The sequence below is a fragment of the Spermophilus citellus genome (assembly GCF_964194105.1).
Source record: "Spermophilus citellus genome assembly, chromosome: 1".
Taxonomy (NCBI): Eukaryota; Metazoa; Chordata; class Mammalia; order Rodentia; family Sciuridae; genus Spermophilus; species Spermophilus citellus.
In genome coordinates this window covers 168,472,772-168,499,273 of record NC_138182.1, presented here as the reverse complement: position 1 = coordinate 168,499,273, position 26,502 = coordinate 168,472,772, and the positions used below count along the sequence as shown (strand labels likewise).

Below are 26,502 nucleotides of genomic sequence, written 5' to 3'. Positions count from 1 at the left end.
ATACTCACTTCGACAATAGCCAGAATCTGGAATGGAATACTACTTCCAAGTTTCAAGAACAAAAAAAAAAAATCAGTTTTTCAGAGTGACTCCAAATGGCATTGTTTTGGATGGTTTACTTTTCTAAGATCAAGGGTTCCCCTATAAAGCTTATGTTAATTTTATCCTTTCTAACATATAAAGAATAATATAAACAAAATTTAACCTTCTTTCTGATAATATGACCACCATGACTTTCTAAAGTTCCTGCTCAGGCATCAGGAAGAGCTGACACATTAAAAGTGATTCCATTTATTATGAACAAGGTTTCAACGGAGACTGAATTATGTCCAAGAGTATCTAGAACATCTATCACTGTAAAATATAGAACTTACATTGCAAGTGATATCTGACATCTACACAATCATCATCATCATCATCATCATCATCATCATAGGCTGTGAATACCTATGAAAATTTTTTGTCATGCAAATTTTCAAGTATACATGAAAGTAGAAAGAAGAGTATGATAAACTCTCATCTGACACCCACCTTTAACAATAATCAATGCATTACCAGTTTTGTTTTATTTACACTTCTCTATCTCCATCCTTGTTTGTTACCTTTTCTACTCACAACTTTGTTGAGCTATAATTTACCACTATAAGTGTAATTGTAGATGGACACAATGCCTTTATTTTTTAAATTTTTATATGGTGCTGAGGATTGAATCCTGTACCTCAAACATGCCAGTGCAGCGCTGTACCACTGAGCCACAGCCACAGCCCAACCGAATGATTTTTGGTAAATTAAGGGAGTTGTGCAACCAACACCACAATCTAAGTTTTAAAATGTTTCATTATCCCAAATGAATAAAGAAAATATGGTTTACGTCCACAGTTGAATATTATTCAGCCATTAAAAAAAAATCCTTTCATTTGTAATGACACAGATGAACCTGGAGAGTTTTGAATTAAGTGAAATAAGCCAGGCACAGAAAGATAAATACTGAATGATCTCACTTATTACTGTAGTGTTAAAAAGTTGAACTCATAGACACAGAGTAAAATAATGGTTACCAGAGTCTGGGGGATAAGGGAGTTGGAAAGATGTTGGCCAAAGGATACAAAATTGCAGCTACACAGGAGGAATAAGTTCAAGACATCTATTATACATCATGGTGGCAACATTTAGTAACAATGTATTGTATATTTAAAAATTGCTAAGATAGTAAATCTTAAGTGTTCTCACCACACACAAAAAAAGATAAGTATGAAGATAATACAAATGTTAAATATCTTGATTTAGCTATTCCACCATCAGTGTGTGTATATAAATATATGTATATGCCTATAAGTATAAGAGTATACATATATAAGCCTCATGTTATACACCATGAATACACACAATGCTTATTTGTCAATTAAAATAAAATTAAAAAGAAGGAAATTCTGCCATTTCTAACAACAGGGATGAACCTGTAGGATGCTAAGTGAAATAAGTTAGAGAAAGACATAGTGTTAGGAGGAAAAAAAAAGATCATTTCAACATTTCATCACCCCCCAAAGTGCCCATGTGCCCCACTCTCACTACCCCAGGCAGCCAGTAATCTATTTGCTGACTTCACAGATTCACCTTTTCTATCATACCACACCTTTTCTAAAAGACCACATGTGGTCTTTTCCATCTGTTTTTTTTTTTCATTTAGCATAATGTTTTTGAAATCCATCGTGTTGTATTACACAAAGTACTTTGTTCTTTTTTATTGTTGAATAGCACTCCACAGCATAAACATATCACCTTTTGCTATGTTCACTAACTGTAGGTAGTGGTGCTGTTTCCAGCTTTTGGAACTTATGGATAGTGCTTCTGTGAACACTTGCATATAAGTACTAGTGTGGACACATGCTTTCATGGCTCTTAGGTAAATAGCTAGAAGTAGAATTGCTGGGTTTCTGATTGCCTTTTACCCAACAGAATCATAAAGCACAAGAATTTGCACAGATTTTAAACATCATATGACCCATCCAACATTTCATTTAACAAATACAGAAACTAAAATCAAAACACATTAATTGATTGGCCCAAATTCACAGTTCATTGGTCAGAGACAGAATTCAAACCCCAGGACTTCCCATTTTCCTTTTCTCTTCTTTTAAAATCTATTTTGTTTTTTTTTTTCTTCCAGAAATCCTGCCAGAAGAGGGGTCCACTCTTCCCTCAGCCTCATCCTGGACTGGCTGCTCCTGGGTCATGGCTGCAAAGGGTAACTTCCCTCCCTCGTCATCCTGGGAGGCTCTTCACCTCTTGCAGGCTTTCATTCTTCACTCCCAGGACAAAGCCATCTGCCTCACCTCTGCCTCCATGGAACCTGGGAACTCTCATTCAGAGCTTTCCTGAGATTCTGTGAGCAAATCAATCATTTCTGGTTTTCTCCCCTTGTCCCCTCCCCCTGGCCCACAGGCATTTCATTTTTGACCCTTCCCCATCTCTCAACTCATTTGTCTTCCTTTATCTGCTCTCTACCTTTAAGTCCTATGTAGTAGTTCAGAGATTCAGATGTCCTTGAGGTTTATGAGGATACGGTTTGCATTCCTGATTCTTACTAATCAAGTTTGAGGGAAATTTTCGAGAGAAGAAAGCAAAAATGTCTTTGCTAACTTGAGACCACAAGTGCCCAACTTTTTTGAAACAATCTCTTGAGTGAAATATGTAGTTCATGAAAATACATGGTCAATGATCATTTCATTCAAAACAAAAGGAAAGAGGGGGTCACAATCCTGCCCCAGTTCCTAAACAGGAGTCTTATTTCAGAAATGAAAGAAGCTGCCCTTTACTATACAGGATGAAAGCAGCTCTTATTTCATACTGTGGCTGGTTATTCCTATATTAGACTAATTTAAGCAAAATAAGAAGTTTCTCTGGAGCTGAAAATAATATACTTGAGTTTTTAAAATAAAAATTACCATTTTAAGTTTCCTGTAAATATTTTGGCAAATGCCAAGCACAGAATTTGATTCTGAACATTTTTTTTCTACTTCCATAAATCAAATCTACTGCAATTTCCCTTTCTTTAAAAAAAAATTAACTGTGAATTATGCACCACAGGCTGGAAACGGTGGCTGTACACACATACAGTAACAGGGTGCTATTATCTAACCAGTTAGCAAGTGTTCATTGGATACCCAGTGTGCTAGGCACAGCAGAGGAAATAGAAACAGATAAAGAAATGGTCCTGTGACCCTTGTAATCTACCTGTGATAAGAAGACAAATACATGAAAAGTTAAACAGTATAAGGAAGTTTGTGGTCAAGGGATACAAGTGTTTTACAGTTTTAGAAATTAGGGATCTGACTCCCTAGATAATACTGGGAACAAAAAAGAAGGCACCCAATCTCTAAAGTTCAGGTACCAATAAAACTAAAGTATGCCAATATTTATATCACTGGCCAGCTCCAAAGCCTTCAATGACTGGTGACTAACAATCAAGGAAAGTCCAAAATCCCTTGCTTGGCCTTCAGACCTCACTGGTCCTGGCCCCTTTCTACTTTGCCAGATTTTATTCATAGCAAACTCCTCCATTAATGGCCCCTGAACACACTGACTCCTGTTGATATCCACCACCCCTTTGCCATTGATGTCCTATCTTACTCAATACCTTTCCCTTCAACCTCAGCTACTGAAAAGCCTTCCCTTATATATTCTATTCCTTCTTTTGTGGCATCTCAACACTCTTTTGTTCATTACTATGCAGATCTTGAAATAGCTGGTCTCTCAGATGCCCCAGTGATTCTCACCTTTTAGTATTCATTCTCTGTGTAACCACTCCCACATGACCCATGTCACTAAAAGGATCTAAAGGAAGGGATGGTGTGTGACTTCCAAAGCTCGAGACAAAAGATGTTTGAGGCTTCCACTTCATGCTCTTCTTAGATCACCCACTCTGGAGAAAGCCATCCACCATGTCATGATTTAGGCAGTAAACCTGGGGAGAGGTCTGCAGAGTGAGGAACTGAGGCCTCCAGCCTAGACTCTGGTATATAAATGAACCATGTTGGAAATGGATCCTCCAGCTCTAGAAAAACCTTCTCATGTCTGCAGACCTGGCCCACTCCCTGACTTCAACTTCATGGGAAACCTCAAGTCAGAACTGCCCAGTTCTACTCCCAAATCCCTGACCCACCGAAATTGTGTATAGTAATAAAGGTTTATTATTTTTTTAACCTCAGTTTTTGTAGGTGCTTTTTATTTAGCAATGGGTAACTAAGTCATCCCTCCTATGCACTGTGCATAGTATTCTAATTATTTCCATCCTAACCTTATCCTTAGAATTAAATGAACATTTCCCAGAGGAGAGGAACTTTCTCTTTTAATTTTTCAATTCTCTGCATACATTATTAACACATTTAATAATCATTAGCTGACTGAATGATAAAAACTAAATGAAATAATTGGTAAAGTGATACCTTGGGCTGACCATCATATGGGTTTGGGATGATTCTATCAATTTTTTTAAAACTTTAACATCTTAGCAGTGTGGAAATAGTAACAGCTAGAAGTTTGGGTTCTGATCCTAGACCTGGTTTTTTAAGGAAATACACCAAGGATACAGAAGGACCTTACCTCATGTCTACCTCAAGACTTGTCTCCCACCTGACATTCCTATCTTATACAAGGGCAAGAGCAGCTTTAAAATGTCACAGATAGTAACCGAGCACTAGGGCAGGGCAAGAATTAGTGATGAGGATGGTCAGCAGAGACTGGCAATAATGAACAGCAACCACTTTGAGTTTTGTGTCAGTAAAGTCCAAATATGAAACTGGCAGAATCCCGATTTCAGGCACCCTGGCCCCAATCCCAGGAACTGAAGGCATTTCAAAGATATCTACTTGAGAAGATTTCTTCTAAATCCTAGAATATATTTTAACTGAGTCCAGTGCAATGCAGATCCTCTCTTAAACTTGGGGCTAAATTACAGTTTAACAGAGTCCTTCTCATGGATCTTCTTGGGACCCAGTGAAGCTGGTTTGGGTGACTAGTAAGACTGAATACCTTATTAAGTCCTTAAAAAAAAAAAGGACCCATATTTTGTGTGTCTTTTCATAAATAAAACCACAGATGTCACCTGGGCAAAGACACAGTCATCCCCATTGAGAAACACAGTGAAATCTGACAATCATTCCTTCATGAAATTATAGATTAGACATGATAAACATGGTAAGGTGAGAGCATTATAAAATTATACTAATTCCTAACAGGTAAGTAGCCCAAAAGGCAAATTTACCTTGAATCAATATTTGCATTAATGACTCTGGGAGATGAAAGAAGTGCAAAATAAGTGAGAATCTCCATAAAGGAACACTACAAAATCATGTCAGAAGACAGTGGGTTCTCCTGGTAAGAAGGAGCAATTGTGGCTTTAAGTCAAGAAATGGAGCATAAATCTAGTCAACTTAGCCTCAGGCCAAAACAAGATTAGTTCCAAGAATGAGTATTTAGTGCTTGTTAAAATTCTCTGCAATTCCATTTTGAATGCCCCTCTCTTTCTCTTTGGAGCCTTTATCCACAGACCTCAAAGAGATTCTGGTATTTAACCTAATTCTTTCCATATGTTAAACACACCTTATTGCCTGTAGGCACCAGCCAGATTAGTTTCTTCTGACAAAGGAAGCTAGATTCTTCTATGTAAATTATTCCATCCTATTAGTGTTAGAGACCTGAAATTTATTAGCAAACAACTAGAGGCTAGTAATAGAAACCTGCTGATAAGGAAAAGCTGCTGTCCAGCTGCTTTTAACTGCCTTTGTAAATAAAAAGCCATTGCTTGAGCAAAAACTCTAATCTCTTAAAGATGAGTATTTAATTAAAGAAAAACTTTTAAAAGCACTTCAAGATCTTAATCTCACTGATTTTGCTGCAAGCTTCAAATCATTTGTTAATATTTTAGCTCCAGTACCCCTCAGCAATCTGAATAAGATCATGTCTTTTTAAAATACGTGCTGTGTACCAGGCTGCATCTTTGTACCACCCTCCAGGTCTCTATTTCTTTCTCAAGAAAGGCAATAATCAACTGAACTCAGATAGTTTCGTTTAGAAACAGAGTAAAATGTCCATAAAAACATGGAAAACTCTGTAGGAAACAATCTCAAAAAAAAAAAAAAAACCAGAACATTCAACTGTGTATATTTTATGGTCACAATTATATATAACGACAGAAAGAAATATGAGAAATGAAACAAGATATTTTCACACACATCCACAACTTTACTGTTTTTCTTTCTCAATTTCTCTTGCTTTTGTTGGGAGCTGTCTCAACAGTGGGTGCAGCATGTTTGCTTTTTCACATTATCAGAATGAGATCTCACCTTATCTCTTAGGAACTAATGAGACCATCATTCATGCACAGAATGACCACCCCAGACAGAAACCTGCCTGGTCTCCTAAAAATTCTTCAGGGTTAGCAATTCCATAATGGTCAAGATTAGTCTCTGTAAGAGAAAGGAAACTACCTAATCTGCTGATCAGAGCAGATTCTAAGGAAAGTTCTCACTTTTATTAGTGTCAAACTAAAATAATCCCTTAAATTAAAGTAAAAACGAAATTTAAGCAATCATAAAAATGAAGTCACTAATGCATATTTACTGAGAACATGAGTAAAAAGATGCATTCTAAAGAAAACCAAAACTTCATTATTTACTTCACAGAATCAAACCAGTGGTTTGTTGCCAGGACTTGGTTGGAGGGTGTGGGGAATGGGCAGAGATTGGTTAGAGGGCAGAAACCTTCAGGTATAAGATGAAAAGTTCTGAGGATTTTATGTACAGCTGGGGTGAATATAGTTAATAATACTGTATTATTGACTTCAAATTTAAAGGACAGCAGATCTTAAGTGTTCTCACCACATTACACAAATGGTAACTATCTGTGGTGAAGGGTGTGTACTTAATTTGAACATGGCAAACACCACCCAATGTATACATATACCAAATCATCACGTTTACACCTGTATGCAATTCTTATTTGCCAATGATACCTCAATAAAGCTGGAAAAACAAAAACAACCTTAGTTACTGCCCACAGGAAGTTATTCAGGTATGACACAGTGCAACTAAGGCAGAAAGTTACGGGGGTCAAGACAGGGAGCTGGAAGGAGTTCTTCAAAACTCTGAAGAGCAAGAGAGCACATCTGGGCTCAGAAGGGTTTAATGAGGAGGCAGCATCTGAACCAGCTCTGGAAGGATAGGCTGAGGTTGTCCAGCACAAGGAAGCGAGAGAGACGTCTCACCTGAGGTGCATATACCCAGGCAGAGAAGAGTGGGTGTGTCCTGGCTGGTTTGATGGGTTTAGCAATGGGAACCAAAGGAAACAAGCAGAGGAAGAGGGATGGGATCAGACCTAGCTCTGGACATGGACAGAAGGCTGAGGGCAAGTGAGCAAATATTGTCCTTTGGGCCTCTCCAAGGAGCCTTGTGTTTGTTGTTCTATTTGATCCTGACAGGTTGCTCTACCAGTGAGAAGACTGAGACTTGGAGAGTCAAATGCAGTTTCTGATAGATGCACAGTACACCTCTGCATCCTTACACCAGCACTGTACCCGGTGCATGGCAGACTTCCATGACCACTATGCAGAATAACAAGCCAATAGGACATACCACACTCTCTGTCCACCCTGCCATACTGCTCCTCAAGGCTTTAGTGCTGGGGATCGAACCCAGGGCCTTACACTACATAGGCAAGCACTCTACACTGAACTACATCCCCAGCTGTCCTCGGGGCTTTTTAAATAGACATTGGGGATTGATCCACTGACTATTCTGGGTTAGAAGAATGTACTCATCAAAGAGCTGTGTTCTGTAAAGAGGGCACTATAAAGCCCAGGAGTGTGAAGTGGGGAGTTCTAATATTGGCAGCCTGCAGTGTTTATATATGCTTTGCTTTTTCTCAGCATGCTATTTTTATACAGATTTTTCCAAGGAAGTATTAGAATGTCTCAAAACCTCAACTGAAATCTAAATTCCCTCCTTTGCCAAATATATTTTTATTATGAAATTTAGGAACTGCAGATAATATAATACAAAATAAAAATATAAACTCCTTTCCCCTTTTCCAACTCATAGTATCACTACTAACAGTGTATTGCTCATTCTTCAAAAAAAATGCTTATGCACTCATCAAAATATAATATGCCTTTTCTGATGTAATGAGATCATTATTTAGTTTTTCAACTTAATCTCTCTTGGAGATCATTCCATATCAGTGTATAGAGACCAACTTTGTTCTAAAGTTGCATAGTGTTTCACTTCAAGGAAGCACCATTCTACACATAAGCATAATTGTGTGTGTGTGTGTGTATATATATATATATATATATATATATATATATATATATATATATGCAGTTGGTGTATATTTTAAGTCATTTAGAGGTTTTGTTCCTTCTTTTTTTGTTTTTTATCCTTCAGCCCTTCAAACTCAGGGCCTCATATATACATGGCAAGTGCTATACTACTGAAATATACCTCCAGCCATTGCTCATCCTGAAAAATGAATTCACTTGTGGTCACTTGTATCTGCTTCTTGCATATTGTCACAGATGGCTAAGACATAATTTAGCAAGATTCCCTCATATGTAAGTATAGCTAACCATCATTTAGCAATGAAGGGGAACACAAAGATAGTTCTAAAAATAAATCACTCAACAGGAGTATCTCAGGACATTTTGTAGTCCCGGGGCCTCCTGGGGAGACTCAGGACCAGAGTTCTGGCTTCCCACACCAACCCCTTGTGCAGAATTCCTCAGTCACACTGAGGTAGAATAGCTTTCCTTCCAAGGGGAACCGGGGCACTACTCTCTGGTTCTGCCAGTGACTTTAGCCTCCCATGGTTTCTATGCTTAAAACAATAATGAAAAGTACAGGTTATAAATATCAGAACCATTGAATTCAGAGCTGGAAAGGATTAGAGATTATCTAGTTCATATCTCATATTTCTTAGATGTAGAAATTCTGGCCCAGAGGGGCTGAACATCTCAGCAAGATTACCCAGCTTGTCACTGGACAGCCATCTTGTACACAACTGTCCATGGCCTTTCTAATTACAGAGTACCAAAAGAAGCAAAAAAAGAAAAAAAAAAAGAAAGGAAAAAACTCTGAGAACATATGTAGAAATAGTATAGATAGTAAGAAATTCAAAACCCTTATTTTTAGATACTTTGAAATTCTACCAAATTAGAATGCCTAACAAGTTTTATAATTGGCACATTTGTTTCACGCCACTTTTCCTGTCCTTTTGTTGAGGTGATAACAAGCAAGTATGGGTAACATTGCTGACTTGTTATCAGCAAGATTTGCCACTCTTAAGTTGTCTGCAGCCCTGCCAATGAGTTTGCAAGCCTGGGGCTACTGAGGCTGTGAGATTTCCCAGCTCCATCTGTATTACTCCCCCTCCCTGTCCATTCATGCTGCAGGGTCTAAATCAGGGATTTTGTGCAGCTCTGAGGAAAGTCTGTTCAAGAGCTAAATCTCACAGAGGAAGTCAGCTTTGCCTCTAACCCCTGGAACTCATCTGTTTCATACCTATAGAAAGCACCTGCCCATTGGCTGGATAAAGTTAGAGATAGTTTCTGCAAGAAGAAGTACAACACTATGGTGAAAAACCAATAGATTTGAATTTCAGATTTGCCTCTGACCTTAGGTAACAACTAAGGCTCTTAGGGTCTGTTTCCTCATCTTTAAAATGGGAATAGCAATGCTAAAATCTATTTAAACTGTTATTGACGAGTTTGGCAATGTGTATAGAGGCCTTAGTACAGTGCCTGGCACATATTAGTGCATAATAAATACTGAGTCACTATGAACACATGTCGTTCTTGCACAGGCAAAGCAGAGGCAAAAGGTAAAAATCTGGGCAGCTGATAACAGGAAAAAAAGAAAAAATCTTCAGTATGACTTCTGCAGAATTAATAAAAACAGAATTTAAAAAAGAAAGAAAAAACGATTACAGTTTGTTTAGATTGAGGTCTGAATCAGATCTGGGGGAAAAACTAGCCTGGGTGGGTCAGGCTCCTGAGCTGCCTCCCACAGTCCTAGCCACCAGCCACGGGCGCACAGAGCCCCACTCCACAGCTCCCTCCTCAGTGCACTAACCAGGAACAGGAAAGTGGGGCATCAGAGCAAGGTCTCAAGTCACAGTGGCTTTTCCACATCTCCACCTCCCTGTTATAAGTGAGATCTCCCTGGTGCAAGTAAGATTATGAGGTTCCCTTTTCTTGATTCTTGAAATAAGGGATCACTTCAGCATTCACATCCATCAGGTAAGATCCATGATTCCATCACTTCTTGATTATTCTCATTGTTACTTCTGTAGGTTGAATGTTTTTAAAAGCTACTTATCACTAGACTGGTTTTTGTTTCCTGTTATTACATGTGATGGGTACTCAAACGGAAGAAAGAAAAAGGTCTACATGGCCCACAGGCCAGGACCTAACAGGCAGAACCAGGTCAACAACACTCACTGAACTAGTGCAAGTCAGGCGTGCAACCTGGCAGCCCAAGGTCGCACCCGCGAGGCAAATGCTTTGAGAAGAATGAGATACAGACATTCAGAGGCCACCAACTCATCAGTCCAAAGAATCAGAGTAGGTAAATGAAGTTTGCCACTGACCAGGGCAATACAAGAGGGGGAAACAGAGACTTTGGCCAAATTGGCACAGGTCCTACTGACATTTAAATTTTAAAAGCTAAACACAGTGTGTAAGTGGAACAAAATGCATCTGGGCCAAAGGTCCCCATTTTGTAATACTTGCCATAGGTTCTGACAGCCAAGCAACAAGCAAAAAGATCAGCCACGAAAGGAGAGGACAGGGGCAACGAGGGTCTGTCTGAGAAGGCATCCAATGACACAGTAGTGTTCAGAAAAGAAAGGTCACACAAAGACCAAGTTCTGGGCCCTAAAACCCAGGAAGGTAAGAGGCAAAAGTACGGACAAAGGGACAGCAAATAGGCACAGGCACCCCACTGGTATTCACCATGGTATGGAATGTTCTGGAGGAGTGATGGGTTCCCCATGTGCAAGTCCTGAAAATACACTAAAAATTCTGGCAAGCTGACAGAGAGTCCACAGGACAACCCAGGACCCATGGGTGCTGCACCCACACACCTGCTCGGGGAAGAGATGGCCTCAGTGAGCACAGCTGTGTCTGAGGCAAAAGCCTTGCCCAGTGGAAGAAGAGTGAAAAGGGATGGGGCAGTTCCTGGCAGGCTAATGAGGAAAGGAAAAAAGCCCTCATCCTCCCACAACACTCAAAAATAAGCATATATTTAGTGCTATGTACACTTTACAAGGTTCAGCTGTGTTTACAAAGATAAAAAAAAAAAAAAAAAAAAGCTAGTTACTGAGAGTACGTGGCTCATTCCGGGTTAACAGGAAGAAGAGATCATTTAGTACCAGGACTGACCATCATAAACTCAGAATTGGTAACATAGTCACTTGCTAATTCAAGTATTGGAAGGCTAGGTATACAGCAGATTGAATATAACAGATATAGAGTCAATACTCTCAAAAGTGCTGAGTAGATCATATAGATGGAAATGAAATGAGATAGTCATCATCAGACCTTTTGACAACAATACTTTATGTCAAAAGAAAATGGAGGGACTGGGGTTGTAGCTCAGTGGTAGAGCACTTGCCTAGCATGTATGAAGCACTGGGTTTGAGCCCCAGCACCACATAAAAATAAATAAATAAAACAAAGGTATTATGTCCATCTACAAATAAAAAAAAATAAAAAATTCTCAAGGAAAGAAACGTGAGCCAAAGGTTTTTATATCTAAAAAAAAAAAATCCTGGCTTTAATTATAAAGGTCACAAATATAATCAAGAAATTAGGGGGGCCGGAGTTGTGGCTCAGTGGTAGAGCACTTGCCTGGCATGCATGAGGCACTGGGTTCCATCCATGGAACCACATAAAAATAAAAGCAAATAAAATAAAGATATTGTGTCCATCTACAACTAATACATACATATATACGTACACGCATGCGCGCGCACACACACACACACACACACACACACACTCACACACACACACTGTATAAAGAAATTAGGGAACATTATTTCCATGACTCCGACTTACTAGTTATACTAGAGAAAGGGCTTTAATTGAAATCTCTAGAGTCACTGACATGAAGACTGGTGATAAGTGTGATGCATACAGCTATTTGTAGAAATAAAACTAAGTGAATATTAAAGGGTAGATACTTCAGTAAGTAATGGCTGTCTGATCTGACAATGTAGATAGGATCAACCATAAAAAAAAAAACTGGGGAAGAATGAGTATGGCATATGCCAAAACAATTACTTGTACTGTTTTTCAGTAATCACAGCTAGTAATTATAGTATTTATGTTGTTATTCAGAAACTGTTGTATGTGTAATATGGGACAACCAAATGGGTAATTATATGACTGCCATTTTCTCTCTTCTATGACTTAAAAACCCAGGATTCTAAGCATGGGAGAAAGGAAATGGAAAAGTATATATAAGAGATTAAATAAAAACTCTGTATTCTTGAAATTGAATAGGATATATCAATATGAACTCAAGAAGTACTGTATCTTTACAAGAGTGTATGTGTTTGTATGTAAATGTGTCTATTTTTCCCAGCTGTGACCAGTGATAAGGACTGCAAAGAATAGCCATTGCAGTGAATGAGCATCCCTAGTGCCTGGATTATGGTACTGACATATCATTTCTCACTAAAGAAACAAGAGGTTCTTGGAGAAATGGCTAGTTCCAAAACCAAATAGCAGGAAGTTCTCAAGATTACTAAGGTCATGTCCCAAGACCTCAGGAACCAAGTGGAAGAGGCTCCCACAGGTCCATCAGCCAAGGATGGAATAATTTGAATCTTAATAAAAATCAAAATTTCCATGGGTTGCAACCCATCAAAAATATTCAATTCCATAAACTCATAATGATTTAAAAAAAAAAAGCAAAGAAAAACAACTCTAATGATCAACCTTCTGAGAATGACAGGAAATCAATTTTTGTAAGCTAGGTAAAACAAAGGAAATAAATGTTTATATTGCTTTTCCTGTGTGAACTGTACCACATGACCTCTATGAGTCCACAGGACAACCTGGGACCCGTTGGTGCTGCACCCACACACCTGCTCAGGGGACGAGCCTGCCCCAGTGAGCAGAACTGTGACTGAAGCAAAAATCTCAACCTCATAGGAGAAGAGTCAAAAGGGGTCGGGCAATTCCTAACAGGCTAATAAGGGAAAAAAAGTCCACATCAAATAACAGATAAAAGGAGAGTCTAGCCTTGTAAAATTATTCCAGCTAACCAATAAAATTAAAATGACAGAATTTGAATATCACCATTCTGCAATCCTGGATGAATTAATAGACCTAGACACCAAAGATGAACAGCTTGCTTACCTCAAAAAAAGAGCAGAAAAACCAGGCCTCATACCTTCCAGCGAAAAAACATACCAGTACCTATAATCTTGCCAAAGGGATAGAACCTGAGTCTGATCAACCTCTAGATCCAGATACAGGAGACAAAGAGCAAAGGAACAGGTGGAGCTTTGCCAAGAGCATGCCTCTTATCATCAAGACTGTGGGAAAGTCTACAGATTACAGTCCAGGTCATTCCACAAATAATCTGCATTGTTTCTTTCTTTCTGTCTGTCTTTTTTAAGAAAAGAAGGTGGTAAGGGAATATGTGGAGTAAAAGACACATTATGTTTTTGTTTTATTTTTAAAAATGAACAAGACTAAACTATAGTGGGTTAGGTTATACACTTGGGGCATAAAAATCATAAACAGATGCAAGGAGTGATTACTATAAAAGTCGGATGGTGTTCAGTTTTGTGAGGACAGAGGGAAATTTGATTGGAAGGAGTCAAGGGGCTTGGGGCGGGGGGGCAAGTAAAGTTCTATCTCCTGACCTCAGTGCTGCTGTTGTGAGTTTTGCCTTATAATAATTCACATTTATTTCGTGTGGATTTTTTATATTTGTGTTTTACTTTATAATAAAAAGGTTTTAAAAAGGTGTTAAAATCTAGGCTTGTCAGCACAACAATAGGCAATGGATAAAAAGAACTGCCATATATTGGATAGAGTAGCTTCAGGATCCAGCAGAATCCGCTAGGAGCCAGCATCATCTGGATTCTGTTTCAATGTCCTTCTTGTGTTGAAGGGAAATGATTTCATATGCAGTTTGGGCTAAAACTTAACACAACATTTCAACATATTTTCAGAGGCATTTAACAAACAATATCCATAATATCTCAAGGGTAATCTCAATTCAAAATGACCCACCTCTTGGACATCTACTAGAATTGCAGAAGCTTTCAGGTGTTGGGTGCTCTCACACATGAGATTACATATCTCACACTCAGTGAGATGTGGGGTGACCAGTTCCACACAGCATGTGGTTCATCCTTCTACTGTTGAAATCAACAAATTGTCAAGATTGAAACATGGAGGCAACCTATGGAGTACAACTGGATTGGCTGGAGAAGTAACAGCCTTTGGGAATCCAGAAAATGAGGTGGTCTGTGGCAGCATTACTGAGGGGCAAGACCTGGTAGCTATTCACAGCCCAAGTATGGGAGGCGGCTGAGCTGCCGGGGTAGGAATCTCAGGCTGACCAGGCACTCGCAGCAGGATGTTTAATCTCCTCCACTTCAATTCCTCATCTGTAAATGAGGTTTGACAATAGTGCTTTTCTCATAGATCCATTCTGAAGATGAAAATTATGTGTACAAAGCACTTAGCACGGTGCCTGACCCATCATAAGTACTGGATAAGTGCCTTGATCCTGGGGTGATAAACATTTCCAGAAACAAAAGGAACTCTATTTTATAGACATTTTCTGGGTTTGAACGCAGGATACTTTTTCCAAAGTAAGTAGTACTATTTTTATAAACCCATGATCTTGAACATAAAATTCACTGCCAGTAGTAATTAAGTATATGTGACTTTCAACACCTCCAAACCATTGGTTTTTTGTTTTTTTTTTTTTTTGCCTCCCAATTACTATCATGGGTGTTTAGTTTTAATTCCCATAAAACCTGGAATTATTATAATCAGGAATAGTGTGGCCTTAGCAGGCAGCCTCTAGGCATGGAATCCTGGGACTAAAGCAGATGCTAGTTATCCACCCAATAACCACATCCCTCTCCCTTCATGTTAGAGGCACAGCCAGGAGAGGTTCCCACAATAGGGTTCTCCCTCAAGGCCCGCTCCCACTTTCATAGCTTCCCCTAAAGCTGTGACTTGGTGCTAACCAATGAGGTCCACAAAGGTTTCAGGAAAGAATGATCCTCTGATGAAAGGAGATAAATGCAAGAAAACCAAATTATCACTGCCACCTTCTGTGTTCCGCCCTCCACATACATACACACACTTCCTGCCTTTGAATGAGGTTGGTGGGTGCTACCCGTTGCTGAGGAAGCCATTTCCTGCCCGTGGGGTGGCAGTTCTACAGATAAAAGGTAACGTGCTATGAATGGGAAGGCAACAGGATAGAAAGAACCTGATCCCAGAGGACACAGTTCAAGCCACTGACCCACCCCCAGATTACCCTTCATATAAGATAATTAAGTTGTTATTTGGGCATTCTCTTACCTGCATCTAAAGCATCCTGACAGTCATGGAATAAAATGATTCTTCCCAGCTATGGTCTGAATGTATATATCCCTCCAAAATTCCTATGTTAGAATTCAAATCCCACAAAGCTGGGATCTTTGGAGAAGTGATTGAGTCACAAGACTCCGCCTCTGGATTCCTGTCCTATAGATAATGCTGAAAGGAGTACCATGCCCTCCCATCTTCCATCTCTTCTGCTATGTGAGAACACATTGTTCATTCCTTTTTGTCCCTTTCTGCCATGTGAGGACATAAAAAAGTATATTGGAAGCAAAGAATAGCTCTCATCAGACACTGATAGGGCACCTTGATCCTGGATTTTCTAGCCTCCAGAACTGTGACAAATAAATTTTATTTTCTTGATAAATTACCCAGTGTCAGGTATTTTGTTATAGCAGCATGAATAGACTAAGCCACTCCCCAAAATTCATATGTTGAAGCCTTACCCTCAGTATCTCAGAATGTAGATGCATTTGAAAACAGGAAATTTAAAGATATGATTCAGTTAAAATGAGGCCATTGCAGTGGGCCCTATTCCAGTATGTCTGGTGACCTTATAAGAAGAGGAAATTAAGACATGCAGAGACAACAGAGAAGATAATCTGATCTGATCTATAAGAGATATTAAAGGAAGTTCATGCTGAATGACAAAATAATACCAGATGTAAACCTTGGGTCTACATTAAAAATGATGATGAACATGTAGACAAGTTTTATATTGAAGAACATGAGGTGAAGGGGAAAGATGAGCCCCAAATTTAGTTAATAAGTAGGCAAATATAAAAAACTTTTTAACTCCTGTTTTAATTTTCTTCAAAAGGTAATTATTTAAGGCAAAAAACAATAACTGTGATCTGTGGTGGCTACACGTGTAGAATTAACACCAAAAAAACCCACAAATAACCCTATTAATAAATGGGCAGATGAATTAAACAGGTGCTTCTCAAAAGAAAAAATAGAAATGGCCAACAAATATATTAAAATGTTCTGCATCATTAACACGTAGGGAAATGCAAAACAAAACTACACTGGGATTTCATCTCACACTACTCAGATGGCAGTCATTAAGAATACAAATAATAATAAAAGCTGGAGAGGATGTAGACAAAAAGATACACTTTTACACTGTTGGTGAAGCTGTAAATTAGTACAACCACTATGCAAATAAGTATGGAGGCTCCTCAAAAGACTAGGCATGAAACCACCATAGGACCCAACTCTACCACTTCTTAGTATTTGTCATACTACCATGATATATGAATATCCACGTTTATAGCAGCACAATTCACAATAGCTAAACTACGGAACTAGTCTAGGTGTCCATCAATGGATGAATGGATAAGAAAATGTGGTGTAGATACACAATGGAGTTTTATTTAGCCATGAAGAAAACTGAAATGTCGTTTGCAGGAAAATGGATGGAATCAGAAACTATTCTGTTAAGTGAAATAATCCAAACTCAGAAGTTTAAGGGTCATATTTTCTCTCATATATGGAAGCTAGAGAGGGGAGAAAAAAAACACAGCAGATCTGGTTTCTCTGTGGGAAGTAGTGTCTTCTGAAAATTAAAGGGAAATCAGTAGAGGAAAGTGACCAGGGGTGAGAAGCAAGAGGAAGCGGGAAAGTGCTTGGGGTGATACTGATCAAATTATATCATTATATTGTGACATGCACAAATAAATAACAAATCTCATCATTATGTACAATTATAATATTCAATTAAAACATTGTATAAAAAAAAGAAAAGATATAAACCATAAGACAATCATAATACAAAGGGTATTTTAAATACCCTTTACAAAAGGGACTGTTAAGGACTAAATTGTGTCCCGTCTAGACTCACATATGAAAGTTTCAGCCCCTAGTGCAACTGTGTTTGGAAATTGGCCTTTAATAAAGAGATAATTAAGGTTAAGTGAGGTCACAAGGGTGAGACCCTAATCCAATACGACTGATGCCTAAGAAGAGGGAAAGGCATCAGGGAAGTTCAGACACCGAAAAAAAATTCCATTGGAGAACACAGAGGGAAAGTGGCCATCTGCAAGCCACTGAGAAACCAGACCTGCTGACATCCTGATCTTGAACTTCCAGCCTCCAAAACTAAGAACAAGTTCTGTGTTGAAGTCACAGAATCTGTGATACTTCTTTTATAACACTCCTGACAAACTAAGATACTGATAGACTATTACCATGACTGTACAAATACTAATGGCAACCATAAGAGAGAATCAAACTTTAAAAAAGACTAGTAAAATGGTAAAACTAGGAGTGGATATACTCGCAGGGTACTCAGAATCAAGGCCTGCACCAGCAAGAGTGAGGTGGTTAAATCTCTGGCCCTGCCCTCTGTCTCAACCTCCGCCCTCTGCCTCAATTCCAAAGGGTGACAATGGAAGGCCTGATGTATCGGACTCTGGGGCAGCAAACCCAGAAGATGGCTGGCTACAGAGGAAGGTTGAAGCAAAGACACAAATTTGTCTGTTTTCATATTTCTTGGTCCCTGATCAAATATTTAAGCCTACAGGGGGAGACGCAATAGTTCTACTAAAATTGGCACCATATATCATCGGTAGCAGACCTTTATTATTCATAATTTCCACGACTCCTGTTAGAATGATAAATTGAAAACCGACCAAAATTTCAGTAGCAGGAAGAAATTCTCAAGAACTGGCACAACCTCTCCTTCCCCACCCCACCCCTGCAAAAAGAAGAAGATGAAGAAGGAGGAAGTTACAGCAAGAAGGAAAAAAAAATGTGTTTTCCATTTTCCTGTTGTCTACCATTACGAAATGAGAGGGGCACTCTCAGAAGGAGTCAGATTACTCTTGGAGTTTCCAGGACCTCAGGAGAACAGAGCAGCACTGGAGTAGGGAAAAAAGGCCCCTCGGCAACGTCAAGTCTTGGGCTAAGCCTGGGTTCTTCCCAACCTGTGCCATGCTTGAGAAAAGGGTGCCATTCCAGATCAGTAATCAATCCATAGAGCAACCTGAGGTGTCCTCAAGCCAACTGGCACCCTAGCTTTATAATGTCAGCACTGCCCGTGACTGAAATCTAGATTCTCAACTAAGATTCTTCAATGTTTCCATTTCATGGGCTTTCGATTCCTGGATCTATTTGTGGGATATCACTATTAGTTTCAGTAGTCATTTTTTTTGTTGTTGTTGTTCTTGACCTGATTGTTTGTCAACATTTTTCAATGCACTGAAGACCCAGAAAAACCATTCGTTATGTCCCAAATGGGTTCATTGGAGTGCATTTTATGAGTATGTCTGTACTTTCAAAAGATTTGCTCTTTCTGCTGAAAAAAAAATTAAAGAAAAAGAAAAAAAATCCCTACAGTTATCCACTGCCTGAATAAAACTTCTTTATATCACAAGACATGAAAATCTCTCTCAGGCTACAGATTCTAAATTTCTGTGCATTGATCACTTATGGGGTGAGGTTGGGTGTAGAAATACAGATTCCCAGGCCAGGCCTTTGGTGATACTGCAGTAAGTGAGAGCCCAAGAATCTGCACATTTCAAATCAAGCTCCCCAGGTGAATAAATTGTAGTCAGGCTGGAACTTTGCAGCCCCAGATGATCCCTAAAAGACAGCACACTGGACAAATTCGAAGTGTATCACCTTTGTGGCTGCCCAGGTAATCATGTTCTCAAACTGCCCCACCTGGGCAGAGCCTTCCTTCTGGGGAGGCAATAAGAATTACAAGTACACAAGGCAGGGAATTCCCTACTTCCTTAGAAGATCCCCATTTATACCGGGTCTCTTACTTTGGCAAATAATAACAGCCATTCCTTCAGATACTACCAGTCATTCCTGGCCATACAACCAAAGGAGCAAATGGTCAATGTATGTGCAAACAGAGGTCATCACCGGAAGCTGGGGAGGCTTAAGCTCATTCACCTCTCCCAGGTACACTCCATGAGTCACTGGGGGACCTATCTCTTCACTAAAAAGATAAAAGCAGTATTTAACCAAACACTAGCCATCTCACAAAAAAAAAAAAAAATCTCTCATTTCCTTAAAGAAAGAAGGAAAAATAAAGCAGTCATTTCCTGATTGCAGAATGATGTCATCAGGTACTGGGCTTACCTCTTTAAGATCTGAGTCATCAAAACTTGTCCTGAACTTTGAAATCTGTTGCCAGAACTGTACCTGCATTTCCCCCTAGGGCCATGCCTGGTATGTTGGCATCTGTGTGGGTCTGAACACAGTCAAATGAAAAGCCCAACACAGAACAGCATGAGAGCCATCAGGTCTCCACAGCACACACTACAGCCTCTGTATCCAGCACCCCCACCTTTTTTTTTCTGACAGGTGTGTTATAAGAATCTCATTTCTTTTTTTAGTTAGTTTAAATAAGATTGGGAGTGAAAAAGCTTGAGCTAAATGAACTTGTTTTAAAGCAGTAAGAGCCAGGCTGGGCCAGCTGGGCTGCTCTCCTCTTCTTTGGCTCCTTTCAAACATTCAAGAATTACTATGTGCCTTGCTGAGTACCATGTCTCCAGAAGAGCCGGCTACGGACAACCCTATGGATGCATCCCCACCCCTACCTCCCAGAACACACAACCTCTGGTGAGACTTGCCAGCCCAAGTCTCTTTGTGACACCAAAGGCAGCTGCATGTCTTGGATAATCTGGTTTCATCCATTACCTGTTTTAAACATGGGAACTATGAAGAGTCAACCAACTATTCACAGCTTAATTGGAATAGGTCTTTCAAAACTTCCCTCATGTACAGGGAGGCTTACTGGGTACCACAGCTCTTCTCTGTGTTCAGACACTTAAAACCCAAATGCCCTGTTCTGGATCATTTATCTCTAGGAGTAGTGGCAGCAGCATTTCCCTTATATAATCATGTGATCCTGCAGCTGGGAATCATTAAAACTGTGTTATATTCAACCTAGTCTCTGGGCTCCTCTGGCATCATTAGAGAAAAAAAAAAAAGTTCATACTAAAAGCACATATGGTACAAGTTACCACTCTCCCTCTGCTCCACTATACCCAGTGCTAACACCACCTTCTTGTAATGAGACCTATTTGGCCAAATCAGCAAAGTCCACCACTGGCTAGGCACTTTCCACCCACTGACAACAGGAGAGGAATGTTTTGGTTTCATCCACACAGCAATCCTATAATGTAAATAATCTCCTCAAACTTGAATAAACAGTATCAAAGAGCTGAAGTAGACTGTTCAAAGTCACAGCCAGCCAGTGGTAGCTGAGACATGAGCAGCTGATTTCAGTAAAGTCATCTGAACCCACCTCTTCTTGATCAAAGTCATCTTTATTCTCAATGTTAAGAAAACTTACATGTGAAAATCTGAAATGAATACCATTCTCTATTAAAGAAACCTAACCTAAATTTGTTCACAAGCTAGCTTGGGGTGAGACCCATTCTTGTGACCTCCTCACACTTCTATTTTTCTTTTTAGTAGAGAAGAGCTATTTGTCTAGTCAGTCTCCAGTCCCTCTACAGAAATACTATCAGACTGGTCTATAACCCTCCTTATTCTGTATTAAAAAGGACAATATTGGGCATGGTGGCACACTCCTGTAATCCCAGCTACTCAGAAAGCTGAGGCAGGAGAATCCCAAGTTTGAGACCAACCTGGGGATGTATCTGGGGATGTAGGTCAGTGGTAGAGTGCTTGCCTAGCATATGTGAACTCTGGGTTCAATCTCCCATATGAGAAACAAAGCAGGGACATCCATCTAGTTTTGCAGCTAGTTCTGAACTTTAGCTACTCTGCTTCTGTACCATAAATGTGCTTCTAGAGAAAAAGCAACTGTTCTCTGAAAGGATGGGATAAGTATTATTTGATTGCTCTGGACAATGATATGTGTAATAAATTTCTCAGGTAGCTTCCATGTCTGATGTGAAAGTTCAAGAAAACAAAATCCTATGGAATCAAGTTTATTGCTGCTATACCACTGATAATTTTAACAGATACCAAAAGAAATATGCTTATTTCAGTTTCTAATTAATGGAAAATAAAAATACTTTGAAAATGGTTCTACCATCCTAAGTAAGCACCTTTCCTTTGTGAAACACAAGGAAATTCCAAATGCATTTTTGCCATTATAAGCTTTTTTGCCAAATGCATTTTTGCCATTAGAAGCTTACCTTCAAGGGACCCTTTCATACCATCATTCTTCTTTGCATAAATAACTTGCCCCCTCAGATTCCAAGCCTTCATGTAAATATGAAAAAGTTGTGCAATGCCAGGGACATGGTAGGTGACAAATAAATACCCACTGCAGGAAGGAATAGTGCTCTCTTCCTGAAAGTTGGATTGGGGAACTGGATGCCTCCAAACTTAAATGACCCCAAATGTAATGGTCTAAGACCATGGGCCAGATTGTTTCTTTAGTGCCTCTTGCCCATGACAGTCTACTATTATCCACCCTTCACTTTTAACTCATTTCCTCCTTGTCAGGTCAGAAGATAACTAAAAAGCAACTGACTTCCTGATTTACATTTTGGACCTGATTTATATTTTGCAACAAGTTTCTCTAATTTTTTTTTTTTGATCCTCCACAAATCACTCATTTTTAGCTGTTGGGCAGCACCACTGAAAGACAAAAGTCAAGAAACTGCAGTCATTGCAGACTCCAAGCCACAGTCATCAAAACCAGAGATGGTAAGAGCAGGAAGTGAACTCCCAGCTAGAGAGAAACATAAAAGGTGGGGCCTTCAGAGCACCTTTTTGGTATTGGTTGAATTCTTACTGTGTGCATTTGGTATTAAGTGCAGGATGTGGCAGTATGAGGATGGGTGAGGCAATAAAAGTTAATCTAGCATCATGCAGTGCCTTCCCTTCACGGCCTCATTGCCCAAATCAGTGCCCCTGGTACTGGGGTTCCACTAACACCCCTGTCCACCTCCCTTTCCCTTCCATAAGGAAACAGGTGGCACTTTCTGGTCACTGTTATTTCTCCCCTACCTCCTGGAAATTACCATATGTTCAATCCCTTCAACTGTACCAAGCAAAAATGAGGAGGGTAGGGAATGGACTACATGCTACATGGTGAGGAGCAAAGCTGGATTCTGAGTACTAATGAAATCTCCAAGAAGAAAGAAGTGTTATTTTCAACTAGGGCTACTTCCAGCAGAAGTAAATTAACTGGATCCATTAACTCTGAGACTGCTGCAGTGCCTGGCACTGGGGTGACTCAACTCCAAAGATTAACTATTTGAAGTTCTCCAAGTCATAAACCATGTAGAAATTTGCTCCTCCCCCAACTTGGCATTTCCTAATGAGTACTGTTTGGATGTAATCGCTTCTCACCACACACCCTTTCCTCCAATTTCAACAGAATGAAAATTGCAAAAAATGAGGCATCACAAAATACTCACTTCTTGGCCCATGCAGGGTGTCTACCCTGGTATCTGCCATTCTGCTTAGGATCCAGAACAGCCTGTCCTCATGACATCTCTATACCCAGCTGGAGACTAAGTCTAGCAATGTAATCAGAAATGGAATATTAAGACAATGAAGGTGAGAAGCATCCCGAATCACACAATACTTCTCACTAAATTTAAACTCATCAGAACAAAAGGCATCATAGAGTAAAAATCTCTTAAAGAAAATGTTTAAAATGCCCATTTGTGCATGATTATTATACTTTTGGTGGAACCATCTTATATTCGATGACTTATTATTTTTAGATCCTCAGGTAATCCAGAAGAATTTAATAGCTTGTAAAGCTTACATTTGTCAATGCAAAGAGCTTAATGCAAAACACTGAATATCTAAGGTTTTACAGAGAAATAAGAGGTAGTGCATTTCCCTAAACTTTCCTTATTGAAATTAGAAGTTAAAACTCAAAATGTGGGCCATGATTAATGTATATGGAGGAAAATATGCATCCTAAAAATCTACAAAAAAGATAATTATGTTACTAGCTAGAATATTAACAATAAATTGCTGACTTAATTCCCCATGACAGATCTAATTAGAAGGTGGCAATAAATGTTTCCAGGTGTTTAATTAAGTGTGATAATTATTCTTTCTTAAAGAGAGATGGAGTCATATGTTTACATTGCAAAGTATAATGTTTCCTTAGTTAAAACAGTGTGGAAACACTTTTGTGTAACACAGGATTCAAACCAGATAAAAATATCTTCTAAGATAAGCAGCACTTAAAGTGATTTATCAGCTCTTAACTTTTCATATGCCAATGCACAATAGCTTCTTAAAGACTACCCTGTCTTGGTGATTTCCTTTAGCCACATAGTTTTGTTATACTGGTACCTCAGGGAACACTTTCTACTCAAAAATGTCATTTCCCTAGCAGCATCTCTTAAACAAATTCTTGTCAAGAAAGTGGGGAAAATGTTATGGGTATTCTATTTTCATGACAAGAACACAGCAAGAATAAACTGAGATGTGGAAGAACTCAAAGACTATTACAACTAGAACTTAGATGGGACCTGAGAAACCAGGCAATCCTTTTATAGATGAAGAGACTAATTTGTAGATTGATTGAAGTACAATACTGTTATGATAGCAAAGCTATCAATTTTTAAAATATAGAAAAATGCCCCCTGCCCAATAAAATTAATCTATGGAGAGTGGAATGATCAGTTTTAAGCAATTTAAACATTTTTGTTTCAACACTGGAAACTGAACTACTGTTCCTTAGTGCTAGGTGTCAGTTGATCTAGAAACATGATGTTGCTGAATCCTTGAACATCTTTTAGGCGCTCAAGGCAGATTGGTCTTAAATATCAGCAGCCCCGGGGCCCAGAGGGCCTGGGAACTCATCAGGTGTTCTTGCAGCAGGTGCTGAGGGCTGGAATGACACAAGTACGCTCTTGTACACAAACAGACACGTGCACACAACTTGATTCTCCAAAGGAAATCTCCACTGAAAAATCTCAAAGCAAAACTCTGGTCCTTGCCCGTTTTACAATGCAGAATCGGACTACAATCTCAGACCAGCAACTCAGTCTGCAATCTGGGGCATCCTGATAACCCTTGCAATCCGATCTATCCCAGCATGTGCGGTTGGTTACCAAGAGGACGTGACACTTAGCGGGAGCCATTCCACAGAAGGAAGGAAGGAATGGCGAGTGGGGCTCAGCGCTGAAGGTGGAAGTTAAGAAGCTGGCCCAATCTGTAAGGGTTCCTAGTCCGGGATCTAGAATTCTCATTACAACGCAGAAACAGGGTGAAACTCGGGGAAGTTGCGAGGCTGTGCGCTCCTACACACACTCTTATGCACACCTACTTACACACACTCGCTCCTACGCATCCACTCTCTCCCACTCTCACTCCGGAAACTCTCAGTGGACTGGAAGCGCGACCCCAGGAACACTTTTAAAGTCCCTAAATGCTGACTGCTTTATTTCTTTATTTATTTTAACCCCATCGATCGGGAGAGCCCAGGAAGGGGCACGCGGGATGGGCACGCCCGGGAGGCACTTACTCAGAGGAAGGGGCGCGGCGGCGCCGGACGCTGAGATGCGAGCTGGGCGGTCTGGCGATGGGGACTCCCCTAGTCGCAGCACTGCTCGCGCGCGCCTGCGGACCTTAACAACCAAACGCGGGCCACAGCGGGCGGGAGAAGAGGAGCCAGGGGCCGGGGGCGGGGCGAGGAGGAGGAGACCAGGGGCGTGGCGGGCCGGGCCGGGGAGGAGCTCGAGAGCTGGGGGCGGAGCGCGATCCGCAGGGGCGGAGGGGCGGAGCGGGTCGGGAGGGTGGGACGGGCAGGAGGGGCCGAGGGCCGCCGCGGGGCGGGGCCATAGACGGCGGGAAGTGGTCCCTCGGGGGAGAGCGCACGGGTCAGCCGCCTGGACCCTCCCTGTACCGGATCAGGGAGGCACAGACTTCTGGGCGCTAGGGGTCAGGACTTGTGGGAAGATAAGACCGGAAAGTTGCTATCCCTTAGGCCTCTCGGATTCCGCGTCAGTTGTAAAAGAGAGATAGCAACCAAGTGGCGATGAAATGGTTAAGTGGGACTCAATTTACTTGCATCTTTCCTGGGAAATAACAGTGTACCTGAAGGTTAGCGTCTGCTGCCATTGTTGTTATTATGATGAAGATCCGAGAAGGTCCCTAAATGCTGCCTGCTTTTATATATTTGTTTGTTTCGGCCTCTAATGGCCTGAAGTCTACCAGAGATAGCCAAAGCGCTCCGGATTCATGGATTCCATTAGGGAAGGATGCCGGGCTTCCTCATGCAGCCAAAGGCTCATTCATGGGTTCTTGGAAAGCCAGCAGATGTCAACCACCCTGCGAACTTCATTGTGACGGTCCTTACCTAAGGAACCAGGGTTCTCCAGATCCAGAGAGACCACAAGGATGAGACAGAATCTGGGCTTCCTTCCGTTCAAGAGCCCTTACCCTAGCACCTATTTACAAGAGCGACAGAACTTTGTGGGAGTTAAGTTAAATCCATCGTACTAAAAACATTAATTACACACCTGCTATGTGGTATTTGTATGCAGGAGTCTGAGAAAATGGCAGAACCTGTCTGGGAGACAGAAAAGTTAGCCCTAGATCGGTGGAATAGACAAAGGCACAACACATCTAGGTTTAATACCGAAGATAGGACCATACACAAAGTACGAGATATTTAAAAGATGACAATGTCCTGTGATTATAGATATAGGGAGAAGGTGCCAGGGAGATTCTCCTGGAGAGAGTGAATTTGGAAGAAGGATTGGGAGCTTACAAACAGCTACAGGTAGAGAAAAGTCATAGTAAACATTTCCCAGCACTAAGAAGGATTGGAGAAGTGGAGTGCTTGTTGGAAGGAAGCTTAAACAGTAGAACAGAACCAAACCCAAGGGCTTTCTTCTTATAGGAGCTAAGGACATCAATTTGATCTTTGGTTGAGAGGAAAACAGAAGGCTTAT

General features: G+C 40.2%; 1 protein-coding gene across 1 annotated transcript in view; it reads right to left on the bottom strand.

Moving 5' to 3' along the window:
* TNFAIP8 (TNF alpha induced protein 8) overlaps positions 1 to 25,215 on the bottom strand; it is a 118,042-nt gene extending 92,827 nt beyond the window's left edge. The window contains exon 1 of the mRNA XM_081309029.1: positions 25,071 to 25,215. Coding sequence (XP_081165155.1) covers position 25,071 — 1 coding nt within the window. The 5' untranslated portion in view covers positions 25,072 to 25,215. The remainder of the gene's footprint in view (positions 1 to 25,070) is intronic.
* Between the last annotated feature and the right edge of the window lie 1,287 nt (positions 25,216 to 26,502).